The sequence below is a fragment of the Leuciscus leuciscus genome (genome assembly GCF_965113295.1).
Source record: "Leuciscus leuciscus genome assembly, chromosome: 1".
Lineage (NCBI taxonomy): Eukaryota > Metazoa > Chordata > Actinopteri > Cypriniformes > Leuciscidae > Leuciscus > Leuciscus leuciscus.
The window spans coordinates 61,999,230-62,027,176 of record NC_138725.1 but is presented as its reverse complement, the minus strand read 5'-3'; the positions used below and the strand labels follow the sequence as shown (position 1 = coordinate 62,027,176).

The 27,947-nt window shown below is 37.7% G+C and overlaps 2 protein-coding genes across 2 annotated transcripts in view; both read left to right on the top strand.

The window, feature by feature from the left end:
* The window catches only part of grb2b (growth factor receptor-bound protein 2b), a 42,315-nt gene extending 31,351 nt beyond the window's left edge, over positions 1-10,964 (top strand). The window contains exons 4-6 of the mRNA XM_082162327.1: positions 2,882-3,004; positions 4,140-4,308; positions 9,205-10,964. Coding sequence (XP_082018453.1) covers positions 2,882-3,004; positions 4,140-4,308; positions 9,205-9,390 — 478 coding nt within the window. The 3' untranslated portion in view covers positions 9,391-10,964. The remainder of the gene's footprint in view (positions 1-2,881; positions 3,005-4,139; positions 4,309-9,204) is intronic.
* Positions 10,965-20,318: 9,354 nt separating this feature from the next.
* Positions 20,319-27,947, top strand: part of bptf (bromodomain PHD finger transcription factor) — a 33,406-nt gene continuing 25,777 nt past the window's right edge. Inside the window, 3 exon segments of the mRNA XM_082162352.1 lie at positions 20,319-21,233; positions 23,036-23,861; positions 25,665-25,885. Coding sequence (XP_082018478.1) covers positions 20,750-21,233; positions 23,036-23,861; positions 25,665-25,885 — 1,531 coding nt within the window. The 5' untranslated portion in view covers positions 20,319-20,749.

Here is a 27,947-nt window from a genome sequence, read left to right as displayed (position 1 = left end):
TAGCTTCCTCTCTTTAACAGATAATTGAATATTGATCATTTTGCATCAGTGGTGTCATCAGTCGCAGAAAGGGTTTTTTATTTTATTTCATTCCGAACAGTATTTTTCTCGCTTTGTTTGACATCCCAGAAAATACACCACCGACTCTCTTTAACCTCCTAGGACAGCTAACATTACACAAGATTGGCCAGGTTTATGGGAAGAGGAGGCGGATGTTTCTTATCAGGATAGGGAATGTAAATGTACGTGTTTGAGCGGAGAGAGACACGGCGTGCAGACGGTGGTTGAGTGGAATTTGCCCTAGAGTGCTTTCATGTCACTTCCTGGTCACATGCTCTGTGTTTGTGTGTCTGTGCTGTCCACATCAAAGCGGACAGGAAAGATTCGACAGGTACAGCGGAGACAGCCAGTGTTTTTATGAATAGCCTTACGTAACACCCCCTGGGAGCGTAAATGTTATGTTTTTATTTGTTAAAAGTTTATTTTTATTTTATTTTTTTATATATTCATATCATATTTACTCACTACATATATGATTTGAATAAAAATAAAGGTGTGAATGTTGGTAGATTGCATTAGTGCCCACCCCCTTTTTCAGCAAAGCTGATTTTGGACTTGTATGTGTGTGTATATATATATACATATACATACAGAGAGAGAGAGAGAGAGATTTTAAATATAAATAGAGATTTTAAGTGTTTGTTAAAGAGTTATAAGCCATGATCCAAGTCAATCAGCAACAAGGTGAATCACAACATTACAAACTTTGATTTGAAGCAAAATAGTTTTTGCAAATCAGACAAAAAGACAAAGGCACAAGACTGTGTGCTTAACGGCCTTAGTGAGGGAAAGAACTACAATCCCATAAAGCTTTGCGAACCGCATGATCGAATTAAAAAATAATGGAGAAATATAAAACTACTCATTTACAAATATTGATTATATGTATACAAATAATTGAAAGTGTATTGCAAAGTATGCATATATACACATATTACAGTATATTGAGAACATAGGGAGATCGACTCGATTACGATTACGTCATTCGCAGTGCTTCATGGGGCTAAAGAGATATTTTGCCGCGTGTTACTTTTTTCTCAACTCATCTCAGCTTTATTTATATAGCACCAATAAAAACAACAAATGTTGACCAAGGTGCTGTACACTATATCAAATATCATCAACATTTAATACTATGTACAACATAATTTACAGAACAGTAATGCAATGCAGTAATGCAACCAATGCAAGAGATTTCAGAACTGGAGTAATGTGCTCTCGGTTATGCACACTGGTAAGGAGCCTAGCAGCTGCATTTTGTACCATTTGCAGATGGTTATAAGAGATGCTTGGTTAATACCCATAGAAAGGGAATTACAATAGTCAAGCCTTGTTGAAATAAAAGCATAAATCACCCTTTCAAAGTCCTTAAAAGAAAGAAATTATTTTACTTTAGCTAGAACTCTGAGATGATCTGTTTGTCAAATCTGAGAGCACTTTTGAAAAACATGCCCGGATTCTTCACTAGTGGTTTCACTAGTGGTTTTCAACTCTCTGGTGTCATTTTCTGTACAGCATCATGGGTAATGTAGTTTTTCGCCAGGAATTCCACTTTTTTTTTTTTATATAAGCTGAAATGATGCAGGCTGCGTTATTCATCAGAAGCAAATACCATCGATTTGATCGACCAACAACCTCGTAACTCACAGTAGGTCTGTCTTTAAAGGTTGATAAGTTATTATTCAAAATCAATTTCCCTATGGAGAAAATGAATGAGGTTTTTACTTCAAGTACCCGACTGTTGCACTCAATAGTCTGTTCAGTGTGATGCAGTATCTTCCCTTAATATTATTTCCACAATCCTTAACTTCTGAATTTATTTATTTTTAATCCACTGGAAATGTTGTCTCTCTTTTTTTTTTTTTTAATGATCAGTAATTAATGCGTTGGACCTCATTAATGAAACAAGCTACAGTGTAAATCAATTGTAAAACTTTGTTACATGTAAGTCTTTTCTAATTAAAATATAACCGTTTTCATTTTATATGTATGTAGGCCTATATATAATTAAATATTTATCTTATGTATTTTTAATCTACTGGGGGAAAAAAATGGGGGGGGGGGGGTTCTTTTTTGATTGACACCTTTTGAATGATCAGTAATTATAGCATTGAACCTTATTAATGAAACATAAGCATAACTGTAAATCATTTATAAAACTATTCTTACATGTAAATCTTGTTAAATTAAAATGCAACCATTGACATCTTTTTTATTATTAGTATTACTTCAAATGAAATATGGCATGTACTCCATCTAAGGTCTGTAAGCGCAGTGATGACATTGGATATCATTTATAATACCACACAGTAAATGCACTTTGGATTTGTCAGCTGTTTCTTGTCTCTCCAGTAAATAAAGGCATTTGGTTGTCAGGTTTGCTTAACCCAGTTCACCTGACTTTGCCGCACAAACACAGCAAGTCTAATTGAAATTTGAGTTCATTCAGTAAAGACATATAGAATTAGATGGTTTATAAACTGGCTTGTACAAGAAAGACCAGCTTTATTCTAGAAGAAACCCACAGGCAGACCACATCTGCATGTTTTTTGTTCACACACAATCTGTGCTGATCACTGTTTTGTTGATCTTCTAAACTCTGTAGCTGTTCTTCTGAGCTGATTTTTCTTCGTGCTGCCTATCTTTTTGAAAATGATCCTCCTTTCTATTCATCCACACTTCCATGTAAATCAGTGAAATTCATCTGATCTCTGTCTTCAGCATCTCTCTTTCCACCTCTTGTGTTTTCAGTTCTCCCAATACCATGTCTTTGTTCGGATATAATAGTAACTTTTATATTTGTGTGTTCATACGTTCTCAGGTGGTTCTTCGGGAGAATTCCACGGGCCAGAGCGGAGGAGATCCTAAACAAACAGAGGCACGACGGTGCCTTCCTCATTAGAGAGAGCGAGAGTGCGCCTGGAGACTTCTCACTGTCTGTCAAGTACGTCAACATTCCCAGCACTACAGGTTTAATCAAGTCCGAGTCCTGACCGGGAGCGCAGTAATGCCTGAGATCGAGTTTGCGTAGCTAGAAGCGTTTGTCTCAGGCTTCCTAAATGTTCTGTTGTTGTATATCAATGAACAAAGAACATGTTTTCCATAATTCCACTGCACTACTTTTCCATTGCTTTTCTAAGTAAACTCTCTAGGCAGGCGTGTTGCGCTTGTGTCTCGTATCTTTTACAATGTATCGCACAGGAAACGCTAAAAAGAAGTTTAACTTTGAAAAAAACATGTCTCGACACCTTGCGTTTGGATGGCCCCAAATGTTTACATAGAAAACAATGGAAAAGCAGTGCAGCAGAACGCAAAAACGTGTTCTTAGAAATGGCACCATACTGTTTTTCCTGTTTTGTTGTTGCCAGAATGGCACGAGCAGAAAAGGCAAAGCCCTCTTCTGGAAAGGGGGGTGGGGAGCCGTAGCTCAATTGCATTTAAAGAGACACGCATGAAAACGGCGTGTTTTTGCTTCCACCCAAAAGGGGGATTTTTGGGCATGCTATAATAAATGATCTGTGGGGTATTTTGAACTGAAATTTCACAGTCACATTCTGGGGACAACTGAGACTTATATTACTTTGTGTAAAAAGGGGCATAATAGGTCCCCTTTAAAATACATTAAAATAGAAAACCATTTGTAATATTTCACAGTATTACTGTTTTTACTGTATTTTTGATTAAATAAATGCAGCCTTGGTGAGCAGAAGAGACTTCTTTCAAAAGCATAAAAAAAAACGTACTGACCTCAAACTTTTGAACGGTAGTGTTGATGTAAAGACAATGTCGATGTTGACGATGTAGCTGAATGTCATCATGTGAATTGACTGTCTCGCGTGAGTCAAGGCGGTTCTTGTCTCAGTCATGCCGAGCTCTTTGATAGACATCAGGGCAATTACCCATTTGATCCCCGGCTATCGTGCCCGTCTCGCCTGTGTTTGCATACACGTGTTAATATGCATTCTGACCTCCGTTCACTTATGTAACTTTATTTTTGGAACATGGCACACAAAGGAGTGCATTATGTTAATCTCTTCGGTATCAATTGTGAAGTGTTGTGTCTGTCTTTCTTGTTTAAGGTTTGGTAATGATGTACAGCATTTCAAAGTGCTGCGTGACGGGGCTGGGAAATACTTCCTTTGGGTCGTGAAGTTTAACTCTCTAAACGAGCTGGTGGACTATCACCGCACCACTTCCGTTTCCAGAAACCAACAGATCTTTCTACGAGACATTGAGCAGGTGCCTCAGGTCTGTATGCCAGTTTTTTACCTTTTTAATCCTTAGTCTTTGTGAATGACTGTTTTTACTTTTGTAATGCAACACTTTTTCAAGTAAAATCTGTGGAACAGGGAAGTTGTTTCATGGGAAGAGCAATAAAACATTTCTTTTGGAATTTCTTTGCAGTAAATAATCATTTACAATAACATTAGGGAAAAAGGCATGCTATACACGCTAAATGAAGACAATTATTTAATAATAAAAAATCTTGAAGGTGGGAAAACACCACACCAGGGCTTTTGGCAATATTTTTAAGAGATGAGATAAAGGCTTTGTTTACACTGTCAGTCCAAATCCGATTATTTGTGTGTTCGTTTGGAATCTGATCTAAATTGTTGACTGTCCACACTGTGTATCGCAACTGTTCAGATGTGATGTGTGTCCCGTGCCGCTCTTTGCAACAACACCACCTTGTTTCTGCAACGAAACTAGTGATCTACCGATAATTGGTTTTACCAATATTTTTCCCTATATTTAAGCATTTTTCCATAATCGAATATCGGTTTTGTTATATCAGGTCCACTGATAAATGGCACCATCTTGTGGGCGTTTTAAAAATTGTGTGCAAGACTGCCATTTAGGGATACCCTGGTAAACCAGAGTTCTCGCGAGAGCACAAGTTGAATTTGCTCAGCGAGTTACTCTGGTGTCGAGTAATGATACTCGTTAAATATGCCCCTCGATCTGAGCTGCACCAATCACATCGGGTTATCTGATATAGGCGGGCCAGAGGCGAGCTAAACAGATGACGACAGCGCTGTGACGTCGAAGTCATCAGTAAACATTGCAAGATGCCTTTGGATGAATAGCAGTTGTTTGAAACGGCTTTGGCCGCTACAATGAACAAGTTAGACTTGGCTTTTTCCCAAAAGAGGAACAGAAGACGGCGCTCGAATCGTTCCTTTGCAAGAAGGGTGTTTTTGCTGTTTTGCCGACCGGAAGAGTCTAATCTACCAGTTAGCTCCGCTGGTAGCTAAGCGTATGGGGTTTATTGTTGTGATTGGTCGTAGTGTTATCCAATTGCGTGCTGTGAGATTTTCAAATGCATGCTTGGTGCCGCCCCTCGAGCTGGCCGATTTTCATTGACCGACACCAGACCATTAATCTTTTAGATTTAGGTCTGGATTTCCAGGCTAATTTAGGGATGCACCAATACCACTTTTTTTCAGACCAAGTACAAGCTTGTGGAAAGGAGAAACATTTTACGGAAACGGTGCGGCCGCGCTCTCCAAAAACGCGATATGTGAACCGCCCCTTAAAGTGGTATCGGGTGCGGTTGCATCGTGGTAGTTTTACAAGTTCGAGTACACGAGCACAGTATCGGACCGACACCCGAGTACTGGTATCAGTGCATCCATACTGCCATTAAAGCACTGCGTTTTAGAGGAGATGAGTGTTCAAAGGTAAAATAACTTGTCTCCCTTAGTCATTTTTTTTAACATAACACCCATTAAATTACCTTTACTTCTATAGTGCTTTATACAATACAGATTGTTTCAAAGCAGCTTTACAGTAATAAACAGGACAATAGTGATTCAATGATGCAAACAGAATTCAATTCTGCTGTAAAGCAGCTCTAAAAAGACAATAGTAAACAGTGATTATTCATTTGAAATCAGTTCATTGTAAAGTTGTAATTGTAATCAATTATGAAATCAGTTCAATTCGCTATAAAGCAGCGCTGGAGGAAACAGTGATGTCATCATCCAGCTCAGTTAAGTTCTCATCCAATAGTGTCAGTACAGTCAAATCGGTAATATTGTTGAATATTAAGTATCCCCAGCTAGGCAATCCAGAGGCAACAGTTGCAAGGTACCCAAACTCCATCAGGTGACAGAAATAGAGAAAAAACCTTGTAAGAAATTAGTTGGGGGGGCAGTTTTCCTCTGGCCAACGAACAAACACGGTGTGATTATGATTCAGGCAGCATTACAGGTCAGAAGTCAGATTGTGGATTGGTAGGTAGCATTCAAAATATTTCATCCAGTTCCGTCTGCTTGAAGATCAGATTGGTGATGAATGCTGATATGTATACGAAACTGGCTATATGGGTCTTTGCAGAGGACCTGTCTTGTAGACACTGTCGCTGCTGACATACAGGGCTGCATTTTGGTCGTGTCTAGGTGCAGGTCCACCATCTGATCTGGATATGGACCGGATCCGCCTGACTACGCTAACCTCGGGATAAGGATGAGACAGATAGACTAATATAATCTTCTTAAGATGTAACAAGTACATCTGGTGTTATAGGAAGTGTTCCCGGTTCTGTTACACCTAATTTATGCAGCCTAACAATCCTTTTACGGATTTGAATTATAGAAATGTGATCATGTGCTATGTGTATGCCAGGTTAAAGAGAAGTGTTTTCAGTCTAGATTTAAACTCACAGAGTGTGTCTGCCTCCTGAACAATGCTAGGAAGACTGTTCCAGAGTTTAAGTGGTAAATAGGAGAAGAATCTACCGTCTGCAGTTGATTTTGAAATCTAGGTATTATCAACTGGCCAGAATTTTAAAATTGCAATAGACGTGAAGGACTATAATGCGTTAAGAGCTTTGTAAGTAATTAGCCAGTTTTTAAAATGTATACAATGTTTAATAGGTAGCTAATGTAGTGTTGACAGAACCTGGCTAATATGGTCATACTTCCTGGTTCTAGTAAGCTCTCTAGCTGCTGGAGTTTGTTTATTAAGCGTGCAGGGCAACCACCCGGTAGATCATTACAGTAATCTAGCCTTGAGGTCATGAACGTATGATCTAACTTTTCTGCATTTGTCATTGAAAGCATATGTCGTAATTTAGATATATTTTTAAGATGGAAAAATGTGGTTTTACAGAAACTAAAACAAGAAACGTGGCTTTCAAATGAATGATTGGTATCAAAGTGCACGCCCAGGTTCCTGATGACGAAGACTGTAACAAAGTTACATGGCTTGATATGTAGTTTAAACTTGGCAAACTCACGGGGTCACGTAATCCGTCAAGTCATGTCCCACTAAAGATGGAATTTTACATTGCTTAAATAAAACAGCCATTAATGAGCCATGTTGGAAATAAAACTGCTTTCCTCATGTTCACTCTCCGGTTAATGCTCAGGAAATGCTCCAGCATGGCCGCCATATGTAACCTTTAACAAGATCCACTCGTTTACAAACTCCCTAAATTACATTAACATTTACTGTGTAACCTTTTATTTAGCTAATAAACAACTAAATTACAGCTATGTAGAAATGAATTATCTCCGCAAGAGAAGTTCTGTGTAAACGCATAGATAAAAACAGCGATCTGTCAGCAGGTATTTCATAATCTAGACCTACAAAATCACTATTCAAAATTCTGACTCGGACTGGAAATGGACTCGGTAATGAAAATGTATGCGTATGTATGCGTATTCTATTCTCTTCACTTTTTAGCCTATTAAATAACACATCAACCTTTTAAAATTGTAGTTTAAAGTGGAATGCTTATTCATGCAAAAATGATAGACTTGCTAGTTGTTTATGTTCTCCAATTGAAAACATTAGACTTTGCCTATTGTTAATATTACTGCTGTTGTTAAAAATAAAAAGATGCAACTGTTCTAAGCTACGCTAAAGTTGCAATGTTTTTTTGAATTATTTTTACATGCTATATTTGTTATTTGTTTGTTTACCTGATCAAATCTTTTATTTAAAAGATGCACTTTAGTGACAGTTTTTTTTTGCACTCTTTCAGACCCCTATATTTATTAATGTAGAAGTGTGTTTGTTTTGTAATGTATGCAAGGAGGGAGTGAAATTACAGAAGGTACAGTATAGAAAAAAGTGTTACAGCAGTTTTGTTCAGTTCAGTGCTCTTATAACTGTCAAAAACAGACATATATATTGGTTATGTATATCTGTTATAAAAAAAGACAACATCGTTGTACTCTACCAATAACTACGTCTGACATATGTTTAAGTGGTTTGAGAAAGACTGAAATGGCTTTCCAGAAATGCGATTTCAATAGGATTTCAAACCACATATGAATGTAGCTCTTTTTTCTTTTTTTTTGCTGTTCACACTTGCTAATATGATCAGATTCCAATCGGATATATGCACAAAAATCAGATTTGGTCTGACGGTTTGAACGAGGATAAAGTTTTAAGTTATTGTTTTAAACAAATTGACTGAGACAGTCCAGAACTGATTTGTTGAATCAAACATCCTAACTCAACAAGTTAGCTTTTTTTTGGTGGATTTTAGGAAACTTAATGGACAAATAAATAGTTCCTCAAAATCCTCTGTATTCAAGGTCTTTAGTTTAAATATCAAATATTCTGTAAATATTCAATAAATACTCCAGTAAAAAAATTTTTTTTAAATAAATTAATACTTTTATTCAGCAAGGCTGCATTAAATTGATCAAAATAGACAATAAATAGATTTGTCATATAAGATTTCCATTTCAAAATAAATGCTGTTTTTGAAATTCATCAACAACAAAAAATGTCCTGAAAAAAATGTATCACCGTTTCCACAAATATGAAGCAGCACAGCTGTTTTCAACATTGATGATAAGAAATGTTTCTTGAGCAGAAAATTATCATATCAGAATGATTTCTGAAGGATCATGTGATACTGAAGACTGGAGTAATGATGCTGAAAATCCATCACAGGAATAAATAACATTTCTAAATACACTCAAACAGTAAACAGGTATTTTAAATTGTAATAATATTTAACGGTATTGTTTTACTGTATTTTTTTTAATCAATAAATGCAGCCTTGGTGAGTCTTTCAAAAACATTACAAAATCATATTGACACTAAAATGTTGTACAGTAGAGAATGTGTTAGATTCAAAACGTGCCATCATGTTATTTACACGTGTCTATTGTGCATCTGCAGCATCCAACATACGTGCAGGCCCTGTTCGACTTCGACCCTCAGGAGGACGGAGAGCTCGGCTTCAGACGCGGAGACTTCATTCAGGTCCTGGACAACTCTGACCCCAACTGGTGGAAGGGCGCCTGTCACGGCCAGACGGGCATGTTTCCACGCAACTACGTCACGCCTGTGAACCGGAATATGTAAAGGAAAAAACCAAGTGATTAGTGAATAAGTTGTAATTATCGGCCCCTCACATTCACATACAATCAGACTACCCTACATGTCCCCGTCAACACCCTTAAAGTCCTGTGAAATCTAAAGCGGCACAGAAGAATGGAAAATGTGACTGAAATCATGGAGAGAAAAAAACGTAGCAGAGAGGCTGGACGTTTCCACCTCTTTCGTGGTGCCCGGGCGAAACTATTATTCCTGAGAATCGTGATGTCTTCTTGAACGCTTGCAGTCCAGACTGAGCTGTTAGGGCGAAGGAAAGGCTGAATCTTAGCATAGTAAACAACGCATAAATTAAAACAACAATGATTCTATCTGTAGATTCATCCTGCTGCTTCTGGCTTCTTTTCTAGTCTACAAATAGACTTTTTTTTTCTTTTCTTTTTTTGGCTGCATGTTTAAATCTCTTTATAATAGTAAATCCTGAAGCTGTTTTTAAAAAGGAAAAAAAAACATTCTAAAAAATATATAAAAATGTAAGAGGAAAAAAAATGCAAATGCATTGTACATCTGGGCTGTGGAAAAAAACACATATAGAGAGAATCCATTTTTTTAAGAATATATATATTATATATTTGTATGTGTCTGTCAGTTTTATCTTTCAACACATTTTTGTTTTCTTTTTTCCAATTGTAAATTATGTTAATTTTTTGGGGAGGGCGAATGAAACGGAGTAGCTCTGGGACATGCTAATTTTAGGAGCATCCCAGACGTAACACCGTAGTATTTAACGCATCATGTATTCCTTTTGACATCATTCTTATTTTGTTTTAGAACCAATAGGTGAGTGGATCCTTGACGATAGCGATTTATCGCAAGGGAGCTTCCGGTCTTGCAGGAGTTGATCTAATGTGAAAAACCACGCGGCTAGCCACCATTTTAAGCCAATGTATTTATTGCAGCCAGTTTTTATTTTTCTTGGGTTGTGAATGTAGCTGACATCACTCTGTAGAGATCATCATGAGGGACTTCAGATTGGAGAGCTGAACTGCAGGTGCATGATTTCAGAGACGCATCTATTCATGGTGTCAAAAGCTGTTCACGTACTGCATTTGTAACTAAACATTTAAAATCACAATATTTGGTGTCGAAAAACTGGCAGATGCCGGTTAAGCCAGTAAGAAGTAAGAAACCAGAGAGTTTTCAAATATACGAGTTGTCACATCGACTAATGTGATGCATTTGTTTTTTGTTTTTCCTTCATATTTTGTCCTTTCCGTGTTGTATGTTTTAGCTCTTTTTATGTATTTTGTTCCCCTCCTTGTGTATTATCGACCCGGTTTTCCGTGATGTGTTTTGTTCTCTCTGGATTAGTGCCTTTTTCTCTGGTGTGACAGTGTCTCTGGCTTGCTGCTTTAGCCTGAGCATTGGGTTTCGTCAGACCCGCAGTGAGAAATCATGTGCGCCCTCCTCCTCCTCCTCCTCCTCTTGAACACACCTGCACACATTCACTCCTATTTAAATGTCTTGCCTTTTTTTCTTAACTTTTTTTTTTGGCCTTTTTCCTTGTTTCTTTTGAATAAATAAAAAGAAAATGATAAAAAAGAGAGTGTTGTCAGAGACTTTATATTGAATGAAAGAGGCTGTTCCAGTTTCTTGTCAGTTTGACATTCTTAACACTTGTGTGATATTTGAACTGTAAAGTGTTTTAGCCATTTTAGGTGTTACGTTGGCAACATCGAGCTACTGGGGTGCCTCAGGGCTCAGTGATTGGACCATTTCTCTTCTCCATCTACATGTCATCACTAGGATCTTTCGTTCAGAAACATGTTTTTTCCTATCACTGCTACACTGATGACACACAACTCTACCTCTCATTCCAACCAGAGGATCCGATGGTTGCTGCTCGCGTCTCAGCCTGTCTGACAGACATTTCTTGCTGGATGAAGGACCACTCAACCTAGCAAAGACAGAGCTGCTTATAGTCTCGGCCAACATTACACGTCATCATAACTTCTCCATTCAGTTAGGTTCGTCATCCAGGACAGCCAGGAATTTGGTGGTGTGGTTGATGATCAGTGGAACTTCACAGACCACATTGCTAGAACTGCCCGGTCCTGCAGATTTGCCTTGTACAACATTCCTATCGAAGCATGCTGCACAACTCCTTGTCCAAGCGCTAGTTCTATCCAGACTGGACTATTGTAATGCTCTCCTGGCAGGCCTTCCAGCATGCACTGTCAAACCTCTGCAACTGATGCAGAATGCTGCAGCTAGACTGATATTTAATGAGATGAAGAGAGTGCACGTCTCTTCTCCTCATAAACTTGCACTGGCTGCCAATTGCCGCTCGCATCAAATTCAAGGCACTGATGTTTGCCTAGAGAGCAACCACTGGCTCTGCACCCCTATACCTAAACTCACTACTTCACACCTATGTGCCCTCCAGAAGCTTGTGCTTTGCAAGTGAACGGCGCCTTGTAGTGCCATACCAAAGAGGCTCAAAATCTCTTTTTCACGGACCTTTACCTTGACTGTTCCCTGCTGGTGGAATGACCTGCCTGAACCCGAGCTGCTGAGTCCATAGCCATTTTCAAGAAACGGCTGAAGACGCATCTCTTTCGGCAACACTTGACCTATTAATACTAACTTAACTATTCTATATATCTATTAACAAATGGGGTAATTTGGACTTGTCACAGCACTTATTGTATTACATATTGTTGCCCTATTGTTGGTTTGCTTCTATTTTTCTCCCTATTTGTAAGTCACTTTGGATAAAAGCGTCTACTAAATGAATAAATGTAAATGTATTTAAATGTGCAACTGAATCTGAATCCGCAGTGATTGACACTGATAACCAACGGACGAGACAAAATGGGACAATTCTTTTTTTTTTCTTTTTTTAAGTATATACTTAATTTAACTGGTACCGAAATTGGTACATAGAACTGTGATATTTTACTGGTATTGGTACCGACTAGGCCTACTGAAACTTTGGTACTGTGACAACCATATGTAGAGGCTATATAAGAAAAAAATATTTTTGTGGTAGTCAAAATTATCCCACAAGTGCTGTAGATTGAGCTTAACTTGTGTTAAATCCGCAATGTCCCTCTTATAAGAATATAATATACAGTGCCCTCCACTAATATTGGCGCCCTTGGTACATATGATCAAAGGCGGTTGTGAAAAATAAATCTGCATTGTTTAACCTTTTGATCTTTCATTCAAACAATTCACAAAATTCTAACCTTTCATTGAAGTAAAACATTTGAAAGTGGGGGGAAACTCACATTTCAAGATTTCTAGCAGAAGCAGTCAGGTTTTGATTTTTTTTATCTGTTATTTGAATCCATGATAGCATATATCTGAACAAAATGTCCAGGACCTCCAGCAAAAAAATAGGCCCACAGCATTAAACATCCAGCAGTATATTTAAGCTTGGGCATGGGGTACTAATTATCCCTGTTAGCACCAAACACATCTGGTGGGTCTTCTGGCAAAAACCTATTTTTTGTTTTGTTTCATCTGACCATAGAAGCCGGTCCCTTTTGAAGTCCCAGTCGTGTCTGACAAATGAATATGCTGGAGTTTGTTTTTGGAGGAGCGAGGAGGAACCCTCCTAAACGACATGTGGGGATGTAGGTTTTTTTTTTTTTTTTTTTTTTTTTTTTTTTTGACCCCAAGACTCAACAATATCTCTGCAATTCTCCATCTGTGATCCTTGGAAAGTCTTTGGCCACTCAAAACTATCCTCCTCACCGCGTATTAGGATGATATAGACACACGTCCTCTTCCTTGCAGATTCATAACATCTATAGTTTATTGGAACTTCTTAATTATTGCCCTGATGGTGGAAATGGGGATTTTCAATGCTTTAGCTATTTTCTTACAGCCACTTTCTACTTTGTGAATCTCAACAATAATTTGCTGCACATCAGAACTATAGTCTTTGGTTTTACTCATTGTGATGAATGATTAAGGGAATTTGGCCTTTGTCTTTCCACATATTTACACTCCTCTGGAACAGGAAGTAATGACATGTTCCAAGTCACCCTGGTGTGCAAAAAAAAAAAAAAACGTAAATATGAATGGGAATATACTTCAGAGATATTTTACTCATAAGAACTCATTTATTTCATAATGTGAATTTTCCTTATTTACCTAAATCACTTTTAATCCTTTAATTAATTGATTCCTTACAACAAACAGACCAACAACGTCCCGTTATTTTTTTTTTAAAGTCCCTTCCCCATTTAAAACATACATTACTTTAAAACGTGTGTGTGTGTGTGTGTGTGTGAGAGAGAGAGAGAGAAATGTTAAAAGGCATGCCACTTGATTTGACATTTTATTAAGTGAAGGTTTCCAAGTGTGATTTAAATGTACAAATACTTTTTTTGAGGCCATATGAAAAATGACAAGGACAACTTTTGAAATCACACTTGATCAATAAACAGTCTAGACTGCTTAATCATTTAAAATGTGAGAGAGTTGTGTATTAGAAGATGCACGCATAGATGCATCAAAGCAGAAAGAAGTGTGAGAATATTAAGACACCGACATTTTCCGGTCCACAATTAATGAATCGATCGCAAAGTCACCTTGAGAAGCTCTGAACTCAAGAAGACCTGTTCACTGCAAGCTCTTGGCCATAATGAAAGGGCGTTTCACTGTGGCTGGGTAATAGCATACTTACACACTTCGCCGAAACCCCCATTTCCTGCTGAGGGTGAAATACAGGGCATCTCTGTGTTTCACACTATCAATATGGTGTTGTCACAGCCCTTCTGGCTATCCGGCTGGTTGATTAGGAAGTTATCTGCACTGCTATTAGATTTGCAAGAGGGTTAGTGAGCTTTTCCACCAGCAGCCTTCAAACGATTGTTACAATGAGCTTTAATATGATTGTAGTGCTGTGTATAAGCTAAGCTCGTATAGCAACATTGCACTACATTGCTTCTTAGAATACGCGACAGATCGTGGAAGATTTGTGGTGTTCTCGAGCTGAATTCTTCTGAGAAAAGTGAACTGCCGTTTTATCTATTGATTCAACTTCTGGGATGTCCTGCTTTGCTGGCTAATTGTTTGGTCTCAAAGTGGCCAAATTGAATAAAGCTACATTCAAGCCCATCCATGATGAATCTTTCAGGGTCAAACTGACCCTATACTCGACATAATAAAGCTTGAAAGTCCATTTTCTGTTTGTTATTGTGCATTTGAGAAACATGGTGATAAGTAAAAGCATTTTCAATCACATATGAGGAGGATGTCATGGTTCAGGTTAAAAGTTGACGTTCAATTGCAATAAATCTGTTTAAGTCTAAAACAGGTCAACGTGACCCACAAAAGCACAGAAAGTCCAAACTAATTTAAAGCTCACAGTTTGCCTTTTAAAATAAGCCACACATTTGGACTGAAGAGAAAGTTATTAATATATGGACAACATGTTTCATTTCCACTCATTTAGTTTTCTAAAAGGAATTCAAATCGTTCTCTAGAATGACAAACACATCATTCAAAAGTTTTTATTTTTTAGATATTTTAATATTTCTTTAAAGAAGTCTCGTTCAAAAATTCGAAGTCTCATCAAAAACATAATCAGTAAAAAGTAAAAAAAAAACTGTGATATTGTGAAATTTTATTACTATTTAAAATAGCAGTTTTCTATGTGAATACATTTTTGAAATGTAATTTATTCCTGTGATATCAAAGCTGAATTTTCAGGATCATTGCACTGTCAAAAAAAAGTCTTAAGTCATTTCAACTTAAATTGCATTAAACTTACTTTAAAAAAATGAGTTGACTCTTGTCATTTAAAAAAAGGTGGAAATTGCTTAACTTATTTTGATGAGTTAAAGCAATGTAAAAACATATTTTGTCAACTTATCGATCATATAATTTTTTACAGACTGAATTTTTTTCAGTCACACATGATCCTTCAGAAATCATTCTAATATTCGGTACTTAAGATACATTTTTATTATCTTTTTTTTTGTGTGGAAAAGTGATACATTTTGAGATTAGAAAGGTTTAAAAAAAAATTCACCTTCAAAAATAAAAAAAAGCAATTATTTGAAACAGAGATCTTGTGTAACATTATAAATGTCTATATATCACTTTTGATCAGTTTAATGTATCACACCTGAATAAGGATAAAACATTTTTTTAATGACCACTAACTTATGAACGGTGTAGTATAAAGTTTCTGCCAACCTTTGCATGATCTTAACATTCCCACAACTCAGCCTGCACCTGTGGAGATATTACATAAGGAAGAGACAGAAGCCAGTCCTTGATGAAGTCAGCTTTCTTTTTCCTCTTGATTGTATCGCTCTGTTTGGACGGAGGACAAATATGTTCGGGTCGCAGCAGGTGATCAGTACAGTATCTTGGAAGGCAAAGTGTTTAAGTGCAGTTTCCGAATCGTGTGATGTCATGGGGTGAGACAAAGAAAACCCTGTTGGGTTTAAACTCTTCGGCTGCACCCTATGCAAATGTGTTCCAAAATGCAAACACTGATCTCTGGAACATTGCCTTTCCCTATCATACACATTTAGGCCTATCTTACGTCAACTTGCTGTTTCCTTTTTGCCACATTTGGCTCTTCCCATTGGAAATGGTAAACTGATTATATCTTTGGGGTTAACTAAATCAGTTGAAATGCCAATTTATTTAATTCAACTTCCATAGAACTGCTTCATCTTAAAAGGATACTAATTGATAGTTGACCCTTCATTTAGTTGCCCTCATGTTGTTTAAAAAAAGGAAAGCTATTTTTCATTTTATGGAAAAATAGATGCTATGAAAGTGCCATCCTCACTAATATCTTTTCACGATCCAAAGAAATACAGGTTTGGAACAACATGAGAGTGAGTAAATATATTTTACTCTAAGAGTTTAATTCTTAGAGTACAGAATATATTTTAAAATTGAATGACACCTATGTGATCTTGAGATTGAGTCCCACAGTTTTAATACAGTACATTGATACAAAGGCTCCACCTACTGACGACTTCTCTGTATTTACTATACCAGCTACAAATGTCACTCTAAAATACACGGAGCAATGAGGAATCTTCGGGATTTTACTATTCTAAAAATGAAAAACCCTTTACCTTTGCTATAGTAAAACGATATTTGTGCAAATACAAATGAAAAATGTTATTCGTAGTCGGCAGGATTCGAACCTGCGCGGGGAGACCCCAATGGATTTCTAGTCCATCGCCTTAACCACTCGGCCACGACTACATGAGATGTGAATCGTTACCGCTACATTTTTGAATTTAATAACGAATTAATGCTTGTTTTTAATGTAATAACGAGTTTTATTACGACTGTTCAGAAGAACGTCTCACGATCGACACACAAAGAAGCTCGAGCGCAGTGTGTGCGTGTTGGGTCATAACTGAGAATGAGAATGTTTTCAGCGAATAACACACCTGTTTGTAACTACACAGAGCGAATATCACATATCTTACAGCAGTAACTGGACTGATTGATTGATCGACTGTTTGCATTGTACAAAGTGTTACACACTAGAAAGGCAAAACGCTCACGCGCTCGATTGTCAAGTTTTATTATCATATCTCACCTATACTATCACACCTGACAATCCCAATCTAACCATCAGAGGTCACTGTCACTCCAGTATTGATCTTAATCTTATCTCAATCTGCATTGTATGATTGGCACCTTTATAAGAACCCTGATCTCTTGTGAATAGCTTCATGTCTTTAGTGCTTCTTGTTCCAGACCTGTGCGTTTTGGATAATGTTGAGTGGGTCTGTTTGTTGGATTTAATCGGTTTGGTATTTTTGTGCCTGGTTTCACACACAAGGCTTAAGTCCAGACTAGAATGCACGTTTGAGCTGTCTTAACTGATAGCAACTTGTTATGTCTCAAGATGCACACCACCAGTAATGTTTTTTTTTTTCTACTGCATTTTATAAAAGCTTTCACAGACAAGGCTTAGATTAAGCCAGGATTAGGCTTTATAGTTCAATTAGGACATTTAAGTAGCTTTTATAAATGAGCTTTGAAAAAAATTAAAAAATAAATAGGTGTGCATCTTGAGACAAAACAACACTGACATATTTTAAGATATGTCAGTGCATGCTTTCACAGCTCAAACATGCATTTTAGTCTGGACTAGGGTTTAAGGCTTAAACCTTGTCTGTGAAACTGGGGGGAAATGTCCAAATTGAACTAAGGCCTAGTCCTGGCATAGTCCAAGCCCTGTCTGTGAAACCAGGTTTTGATCTTGGATACAAGTATGCATCACACTGCTTCTGGGTTATGAATCTGCCACATTCTATCACTTTTATATAGATGGAGATGGACCAGACCATCAAAGGCTCAGCAATGCAAATGGTTAGATAATGTATATACAAACAAAAAAAGCTAACTTTTGAAGTTTCATGCCATTTCTAGGCATTTATGATGGGCAAAATGATATCTCTAAGCGGCAAGAAAATCACTCAAAGACAGTGGAAGTGATTCTCACAATGTTGCAGTTCTGCTAAATCAAAGTAGCCTAAGTGTTGCGACCAACAAGAAGGAAGCCATTCTGTTTCCATATGACAAGACACTCATTAGTTACTAAAAAAATAAATAATAATGTCACCTACAAATATGTAGCATACACTACTTTATTATTTTTACCTGAAAAATATGTAACTTTTTTCAGTGTTGGGTGTAATTCATTACTAAGTAATTCATTACTGTAATTTAATTACATTTATTCATTTAGCTGACGCTTTTATCCAAAGCGACTTACAATTGCTATGTCAGAGGTCGCACGCCTCTGGAGCAACTAGGGGTTAAGTGTCTTGCTCAGGGACACATTGGTGTCTCACAGTGGATTCGAACCCGGGTCTCTCACACCAAAGGCATGTGTCTTATCCATTGCGCCCCGGGCACGGTTCGGAGCACTCACACTAGTCAAACGAACCGCGCTTTGGTGGTCAAACGCACTCGGGCACGGTTCAAACTGGCTAGTGTGAGTACACCCTAATACATATAGTATAAACTATAGTATAGTATAAACAATATAGATATAATATAATATACATCTAGTATAAACAATCAATACATATAAAACAATAGTGGATGTAACATCAATATTTAATGTATGTTTTTAATGTAACCTTCTCCCTTTAAATACTTTGGTCAGTTCAGGAATAATTTATGCAATTATTAATTAATTTAGGTTAAGTGAAAGGTCCTTCAAGTTCAGCATGAAAAATCAAATATAGTTATTACTGATCATATAATTTCATTCACATAACACATATCTCCTCCTGGGACCCATGAATAGACTTTTGTCCACGATAGTACTACTATAATACAACTTCTGCTTGGTCTTTTAATATGACTGACATTAACTTAGTGATCAAATTTAGCACTCTTATGGAAATATGATAATATTTTTAAATCTGACTCATTTTTAAATGGTTTGTCATAAATCAACATCTCGGGAAAATGTTACGTGGTTTCTAATCAAAATATGACTTTCTGTTACAAAACAGGGCATTGATTTCATTCATGACTTCTGTAGAAGACACCAGGACTTAAATCGGGTTTATCAGGCGTTTTAAGAGACACAAGTGAATATGGGAAAAATTATATATCAATATTCCTATGATATATTAGATATTACTATGCAAATGTTGCCAATTTTTACTCCCATTATTACACTTATTCTTTCATTACATGTTGCCCCGAGAACACATTAATATGCAAATTGTATACAGTATATACATTGTATTGAACGGGACTACCCATTTATAGCCATTTTACCCACATACTGCATAAAGTAAAATGGTATATAAATTAATTCCGTTTAATCTTTAATAACATAGTTATGCTGAATGAAAAAAAAGAATCCCATTCATTCATTCTTTATTTCAGACCCTTAGGTCCATATCACAAAGTAAAAGAAAGAAAAGAATATCATACAAACAAAGATTTACATACAACAAACATTATTTAAAAACATATAAACTTGAATTCCAGTGCTTCCAGAACCAGGAGAAATACCTTGTATCACTTAATGTAGGATCATTACAGCCATTCTGATTTAATTTTTTGAATCACCTAATCGACATTTACATATTTGATTATTATTATACATATAATTCCTTAACACAGCATAAAATGTATAGGAACATCATTAGATACGAACATTTGGCTTGCATTTCCACCATGGGAGCTTAAGCTAAATTCTTAATGCATCATTAAATGCCACCTGAAGCTTTTTCATTTTAGTCTTACTATATCTACACCACAGATGTGCCATATAAAATGAAGTATACATTAAGTGCTATTTTAACATCACCTGTGCACATATAAAATTTACGTGCCAACATATTTGCCTGTCCATATAACTTACAGCACTGGCGCTACACATCATCATTATCATTTAGATAATTTTTTATAATGTGACCCTAATATTTTATTTTATTTACCACATTTAATACTTGGTCACCTAAATAAAAAGAGGGAAAGTTTTGCTTACGGTCGGTCCTCTTTAGTTTTAAAAATCATAATCATACTCTTTTAGTGTTACATTTAATACCATTGTTTTGCCTATTCATGGCTTCTTTAATAAAAAAAAAAATGTATATAAAAAAAACTGAGTTCTGGTGTGGACACCACAGTGGACATAGCATAACATATGAATAAAATATATATTTTTTTATGCTCTAAAAACAATGTAATGACATAGAAAACAAAACAAAAACTTTTTACTTGGTCGAAAGGAAGAAAAGTTCGAGGCTATTTTCCTATTGTGTAGACATGGAGAAAAATGGCTACATGATAGCCTTATACATGTTCTGTAAAATCAACACCAACTTATTTTATTCAGTAGCTTCTTGCAATCAATCTGTTTCTGTCAACCCTCCATCTCAATGAACCGAAGTTAACACGTAGAAGAAAATGGAGAACAGATGACAAGAGCCACTGCCTCAGAACAACACTAAAACCATCAAATCTACACACAGAGGCACACTTTCACGTGCTTAAGAGCCTAATGATAGTAACAGGCGCTCTGGAAGCGTGTTGACAGTCGCGAAACGCAACAAACATCGTGGCGTGCTGAAAGCGTTGAGTCGGAGCGCGGGTCACGTGACTCCAGCACAGGCCTGCTGTCTGTTGTCAGCGGGACGGAGAGGGAGGAAAGAACATGGCGGCTACGAGCGACCTGAAGCGGGGCGCCGGGCGTTCGTTTTGAGCTTTCTCGCGTTAACCGAGACCGGGGCTCCGCGGGACTAGTGCATTCTCACCTGCACGGGATCAACTTTGCGGTGGTGCCCGAAATTCCGGGTTTGGTGCGTGTAAAGTGCAGGCTAAACGCGAAACTGAAGAGAATAGATTTTTATCCATAATGAGGGGGAGACGAGGCAGGCCGCCCAAAGCGCAGCTGATGCAGGAGCCCTCAACGGGACCGGTGCGCGGTCTGAGACCCCGCCGGGGCTTGCGGGCGAAGGTGAAAGTTACCTCCGATGACGATTATGTTACCCCTAAACGAGGGATTCATCATCATTCAACACGAGGCCGGAGAAAAGCGCGATCCGCGGTATCGAGGGGCAGAGGAAGAGGCAGGGGAACGGCCAGAGGCAGGGGGCGGCGGAACACCGCGAGCGGGGTGGTTTACGACGACCACGAGAGCGATGAAGACGATGAGGATGCGGTTAGTTTGAGATCAGAAGAGGAAGAAATCATTGAGGAGCCTCTGACGGATGAAGAGGAGGAAGAAGAAGAAGAGGAGGAGGCCATCAACGACGAGTCCGACTACCTGGAGGAACTGGACGAATTGGAAGAAGATGATGCGAGTTACTGCACGGAGAGCAGCCACGGCAGCAACGCAGGTACGAGCGATCTTCATCGATCTCACCGGCGACTGATCCGTGTGCAGTAATGAGACCGAAAACAGCGCTCTTTTGTTGACCAAAACACTCAAAATGGATCCTGGTGCTTTTCTATGCTGGCAAAGGCCGCGGGTTTAGCAAGTAGCATTAGCGCGGTAGCTAGTCATTTGTTGCGATGAAACTGCAATTGCGGGACGCTATCAAGATGCAGAAAGCCTTAGAATTAAATATTAAACTTTAAAAATCCCATTGTACAACAGTAGAGCAGTTTTTAACATCAACAAAAAGTTAGCTTTACTCGTCAATTATGTATTTGCTAACGGTTAGCCTGTTAGCTCATTAAATCCAAACACCCTCTGCATTGTGTTTTAAATACTTTTAAATCACTCTCTCTTGTTATATGATTATATGTTTCGATGGGTTTATACTGTAACGGGATCACTTTTTAATCTTACATATGAGCACACCAAAAGTTAGTTAGCCCGTATTATTGCTAATTGATTTCGCGCTGATAAGATAATTTGTTAATAAAACCATGTGCATATTACATAAACTTTGATAAAAGTACGGTCGAGTGTTGTATTTAGGTGCTTTACTTACTATCCACCCTCATTTGCATGAGGTTATGGTTGTCTGACTGGTGTTTTGGAGCACGTAGCCAAAGCTGAAGTGCAGCTAATGACAGGGCAGCATGCGGCCGATTGTTTTGAAATCCAGCGCCAGTGCCGTTGCACCTGACGCGGGGAGGACGTTTAAATTCGACCCGCTACACTCTCGCACATGACGTCATAATTCCATTTATGATGTAGCTTATGAAGGTTTTGTTGCTGTTAGGATGATTTACCCGCCTTATGAGAGATAATTAGGGTTAAAGCACTTTTAGGGTGATGGATGAGGTATTAAACCTCATGTTGTCTATTTGAACGTTTTAAAATGTCATTTATTCCTGTGATGGTCAAGCTGTATTTTCAGCATCATTACTCCAGTCTTTAGTGTCACTTGATCCCTTCAGAAATCATTCTTATGTGATGATTTGATGCTCAGGGAACATTTCTGATTATTATCAATGTTAAAAATAGCTGTGCTGATTAATATTTTTGTGGAAACGTGATACATTTTTTTCAGGATTCTTTAATGGATAAAACCGTTCAGAAGAAAGGCATTTATGAAGTTACAAATCTTTTTGTATCATCATAAATATCTTTACTGCCACTTTTGATCAATTTAATGTGACCTTGCCGAATTAAATTATTAATTTCTAACCCCAAACTTTTGAAAAGTGCTCTGCATATTAAGTTTAAAGATTAAAATATACTTTTATAGAATTTAAGTATACCTTATGCAGATTTCTGTGTTGTTGCTTTTTATTTTAAACTGTTGTGTGCATGCAAATGTTATCATATTTTTCCTTTGGGAATCATAAAAATTAACTGTTGGTTTAATACAGCACACACAACGTTATGTTCCTCATTGTCTCAGTTTTGAGTTGTTAAGTTTTTAAGCAGATGCCTGATCATTCCTGATGTCTGACCAACTGATTAACTTATTAATTGTCGTCTGAATCAACATGAATTTTTTTTGGGAAACTGATAATTTCATGCAAGTTATTCCAAATGGACTCTAACATGACCGTCTCTCTTATTTTTAACAAATAAAATTTGACCGTTTCTATATTACATGATCATAAAATTGCATTGGGACTTTGTTTTCCTCCTTGAAAAATTCACGTTGTCTTTAATTTGTTCTTAATTAGAGCACTCACATCCAGCAATCAAAACTGATACTGATTCTCTCTGTTTCAGTAGGTCGTAAAAGACCAAGACCAAGGCGACCACCTTCTCCTATTCTGGAGCAGAAGGAGATTCCTTCTCTGGAGCTGCCCAGTTCTTCCGAGGACCTTCTCATTCCCAACGAGCAGCTACTCAACGCCTCAGCTGTTTATGAGGTCCTTCGCAGTTTCAGTACAGTCTTGCGTCTCTCTCCGTTCCGTTTCGAGGACTTCTGCGCCGCTTTGGTCGGACAGGAGCAGTGCACGCTGATGGCGGAGACGCACATCTGTCTGCTGAAGGCCATCTTACGGGAGGAGGACACCTCCAACACCACTTTCGGACCCGCGGACCTCAAAGACAGCATCAACTCCACGCTCTACTTCATTGACGGTATGACCTGGCCAGAAGTGGTGCGTTCATACTGCGAAAGCGACCCCGAGTATCACCACGTGCTCCCTGACCTGGAGGGCGAAGACTACCCGTTCAGCCCGTTGGAGAGCAAAGTCAAGGTCTTACAGTTCCTGGTGGACCAATTCCTCACCACCAACCTCGCCCGCGAGGAGCTCATGTCCGAGGGGGTCGTTCAGTACGACGACCATTGCCGGGTTTGCCACAGGCTCGGCGACCTCCTGTGCTGCGAGACCTGCTCGGCCGTGTATCACCTTGAGTGCGTGAAGCCTCCGCTGGAAGAGGTGCCCGAGGACGAATGGCAGTGTGAGATTTGTGTGGCGCACAAAGTGCCCGGCGTAACAGACTGTCTGACAGAGTTCCAGAAGAGCCGGCCGTACATCCGGCAAGAGCCCATTGGTTACGACCGACATCAAAGAAAATACTGGTTTCTCAACAGGAGGATCGTTGTGTGAGTATTTGCAATATATTATGGATACAAACTGCAGAGAATCTGGTGTAAAAAAAAAAAAAAAGCCATTTATAAAGCAGTTATTAAGTGCTCATTTTCAAAGAGTTTAAATATTGACCCGTGTAATAATAAACAAGCTATGCAATAGGTCTCATTTGTTAACCATCGTTAATGCATTAACTATTATAAACTAACAATGGGCAATATATTTTTTACAGCATTTATTAACATTTTCTTAATGTTAGTTAATAAACATGTTAATGCTACTAGTTCACAGTGCATTAACTAATGTTAAGATACAGCATTATGCAAAATGTATCAATAAATGTTGAGATTAACATTAAGATTAAAGGAATAGTTCACTTCAAAATGAAAATTCTGTCATCATTTACTCACCCTCAAGGTGTTTCAAACCTGTAGGAATTTCTTTCTTCTGCTGAACAACACAAAAGAAGATATTATGAAGAAAGTTGTTAACTAAACCGTTGATGGACCCCATTGACTTCCATGGTATTTATTTTCCTACTATGGAAGTCAATGGGGTCCATCAACTGTCTGGTTAACAACATTCTTCAAAATATCTTCTTTTGTGTTCAGCAGAAGAAAGAAACTCATACAGGTTTGAAACAACCTGTGAACTAATCCTTTAATAAATAGTGTACAAGTATTGGTCACTGTTATATAATGTTAACTAAGGAAACCTTATTGTAAAGTGTTACCATAAAATTATTATCACGGAACATGATATTTTCTAAAGAATGATTCTGTCGTTCATGCATTGACATATTTGTGAACATTATTGTTATAACTATGGGCTAAAGTTTGTGAATAAACTTTGATGTTGGCTTGAGAAAGCTTGAACCTTGAAAGCGGGACTCGAACTCGGGTCGCTTTGTGTACAGCTGCGGCAAATATATTATTTTGGCAGCCTTGGAATTCCATATCCACAGTGATTTTGCTTTGATGTAATAGCTGACTTACAGCAGTTATTTTGTCTATGGGTCGTAACATTTCTTACAGATTTCTGCTTGTTCTAAATCAGATACAGATAAATAAGCACAAGTAAAATAAGATTTATTTCAATGCATTAATGAGAGAGCGATTGCGTGTGTGAATTATTCCTACCGTCTCTCTATTAATTGTGAAGCTGTGGGTTGTAGTTACTTCAAAAGTAGAAAAATCTATGCTATAACTGTTCAGTTTCTAAGCTATTTTATTGATAAATCACAGTACAGCGTCAACAATGAAAATTTCGGTGCTTTACTAACATTTCAACCTAGCTTTTCTGGAAAAGTAAAAAACATGGGGTAACACTTTATTTTACAGTGTCCTTGTTACATTTTTTTTTACATGTAAATACTGTAGTAATTACTGTAAATTATGCATAATTAAATCCAACTCACCCTAAACCAAACCCTAATCCTAGCCCTATAGTAATGCCGCGTTCCAGGCAACCTGTAACCCGTGTTTTTCCAACTCGTAACTGGGAGTACATCGTTCCAGGCAACCTGTAACCCGTGTTTTTCCAACCTTACACCCGTGAAAGTGCACTGGAACGGCAGTCAAACCCGTGACTTCCCACCCGTGAACTCGTACTAGATCGATGTACTCCCAGTTACGAGTTGGGAAAAACACGGGTTACAGGTTGCCTGGAACGCGGCATAAGTACAGTACATGTTGTTAATTGATGTTACTCAGTACAATTACACTGTGACAAGGACACCTTAAAATAAAGTGTAACCAAAATATGGTTAAAGTTCATAAAGTGCCTGTGTTTAATGTATGTAACCTGATCCTTTTCAGAGAGGAAGATGGCGAGGATGAAAATAAGCAGACTTGGTACTACAGCACTAAAGTCCAGCTGGGGGAGTTATTGGAAGTTATGGATAAAGGGTTCTGGGAGAATGACCTCTGCTCCGTGCTGGAGGAGATGAGAGAGGAGATCCACTCTCACATGGACATTACCGAGGAGCTCACTAACAAGGCCCGTGGGAATAACAAGGCATACCTCACCGTTGCCAATGGTAAGAAAACATACATACCATTTTTATTAGCGTCTTGGAAATACACATTTGTTGGGATGTGCAAAGTGAGACCACCACAAACTGTCGCTAGGTTTTTTATTTAATTGGATGGTGTGTTTTATTTTATTTTTTGGACAGCCATATTGTAAAAATATTTCTCCAAATAATAATTTTAGTTTTGTAAGATTTACTCACAATAAAGTTTTTTTTTTATTGTCAGAGATTTTTTTTTATTATTTGCAAGGATGAAATCAAGTTTGTTTCTTCCATTTTTTTTTTTTTTAAATGTAAGAAAGATGCTAATATTGTTTGTTTATTATATGTATTTCCTTTGGGAATCATGCGTATTAGTTATCGTTTTAATACAGCATACACAACCACTGAACGTTATGAGCTAAGTTTTTAAGCAGATGCCAGATCATTCCTGGATGTCTGACTAACTGATTGACTTTATTTATGGACATGCATGTTGTCTGAATCAACATGATTTCTTTTCGGAAACTGGTCATTTTAGCAACCCACACTCATTTTTCCCCTTTTCTAAATAGTTCATGACTCTGCTGGTCTCTTGTCTGCTCTGTGGAAGTGGGACTTATTTAATTTCTTTAAGTTAAGCCTTCAGCTTTCTTGTATGGAAATGACAGCAGTTATTTTCCTTAAATATGTGGGCTTTTTTTTTTTTTAAGGTATTTATATATAATGCAGCTTATGAATCCAGTGCTAAGACCTAACTTTAATATATGCTCAGTGAATTTACCAGTAATTAAATTATGCGTGACTATTACACCATAATTAAATTAAGCCTTTTCAACAAATAGAATTTTTCAATTGACTTGTTTTAGTTATGTTGAACAAACTTATATCCATTTAGTAAAACCTACTAGCCTGGAAATCCAGACCTAAATCTAAAAGATTAATGGTCTGGTGTCGATCAATGAAACTCACCCAGCTCGAGGGGCGGCACCAAGCATGCATTTGAAAATCTCACAGCACGCAATTGGATAACACTACGACCAATCACAACAATAAACCCCATACGCTTAGCTACCAGCGGAGCTAACTGGTAGATTAGACTCTTCCGGTCGGCAAAACAGCAAAAACACCCTTCTTGCAAAGGAACGATTCGAGCGACGTCTTCTGTTCCTCTTTTGGGAAAAAGCCAAGTCTAACTCGTTCATTGTAGCGGCCAAAGCCGTTTCAAACCACTGCTATTTATCCATAGGCTTCTTGCAATGTTTACTGATGACTTCGACGTCACAGCGCTGTCGTCATCTGTTTAGCTCGCCTCTGGCCCGCCTATATCAGATAACCCGATGTGATTGGTGCAGCTCAGATCGAGGGGCATATTTAATGAGCATCATTACTCGACACCAGAGTAACTCGCTGAGCAAATTCAACTTGTGCTCTCGCGAGAACTCTAGTTTACCAGTGTGAAAACCTACTAGATTTAATCAGAATATATGCACTTTTAAAGTATTTTTTTCTTTACTTTCAATACTTGTTTTATTGTAGTAATACAATTTTTACTGCATTGCATTACTGGATAATACCATTACACATTCCTTTCCAAATGTTTACATTTTTATTTTATTATTATCATTATTATAATCTTTTCCTGGCATACAACAAGTACCAGACATATTTAAATCAGAGTACTAAATTAAATAAACAACATGAATGGATGATGAAATCTAAATAAATAAATCATGTGGATTTTCATACACCCGGTTATGGTAAAACATACTTTTTCACGACGTGTCCCATTGCAAATAAGGACTTCCATTTCACAAATTTATTGTGATTGCCTGCAGTGTACTTTAGCAGTGTCAAAAAGAAAATGTGGAAAGAATTGTTAACTACAGTCAGTGACTGTCTGAATCAGTAATAGTTAATGTGAAGGAATTCAAATGACTGTAATGTGTCTTTCCGCCCAGCTATTTATAGCAGTGCAAAAGCAGCTCCACCTGCACTGAAGTGAGATTCATCTTGTAAAGGTTTTGTGGGAAAGTATTTCACTTGCTGCAGATGTTTCATGTATCTTTTGCTTCCTGCATGCAAACTT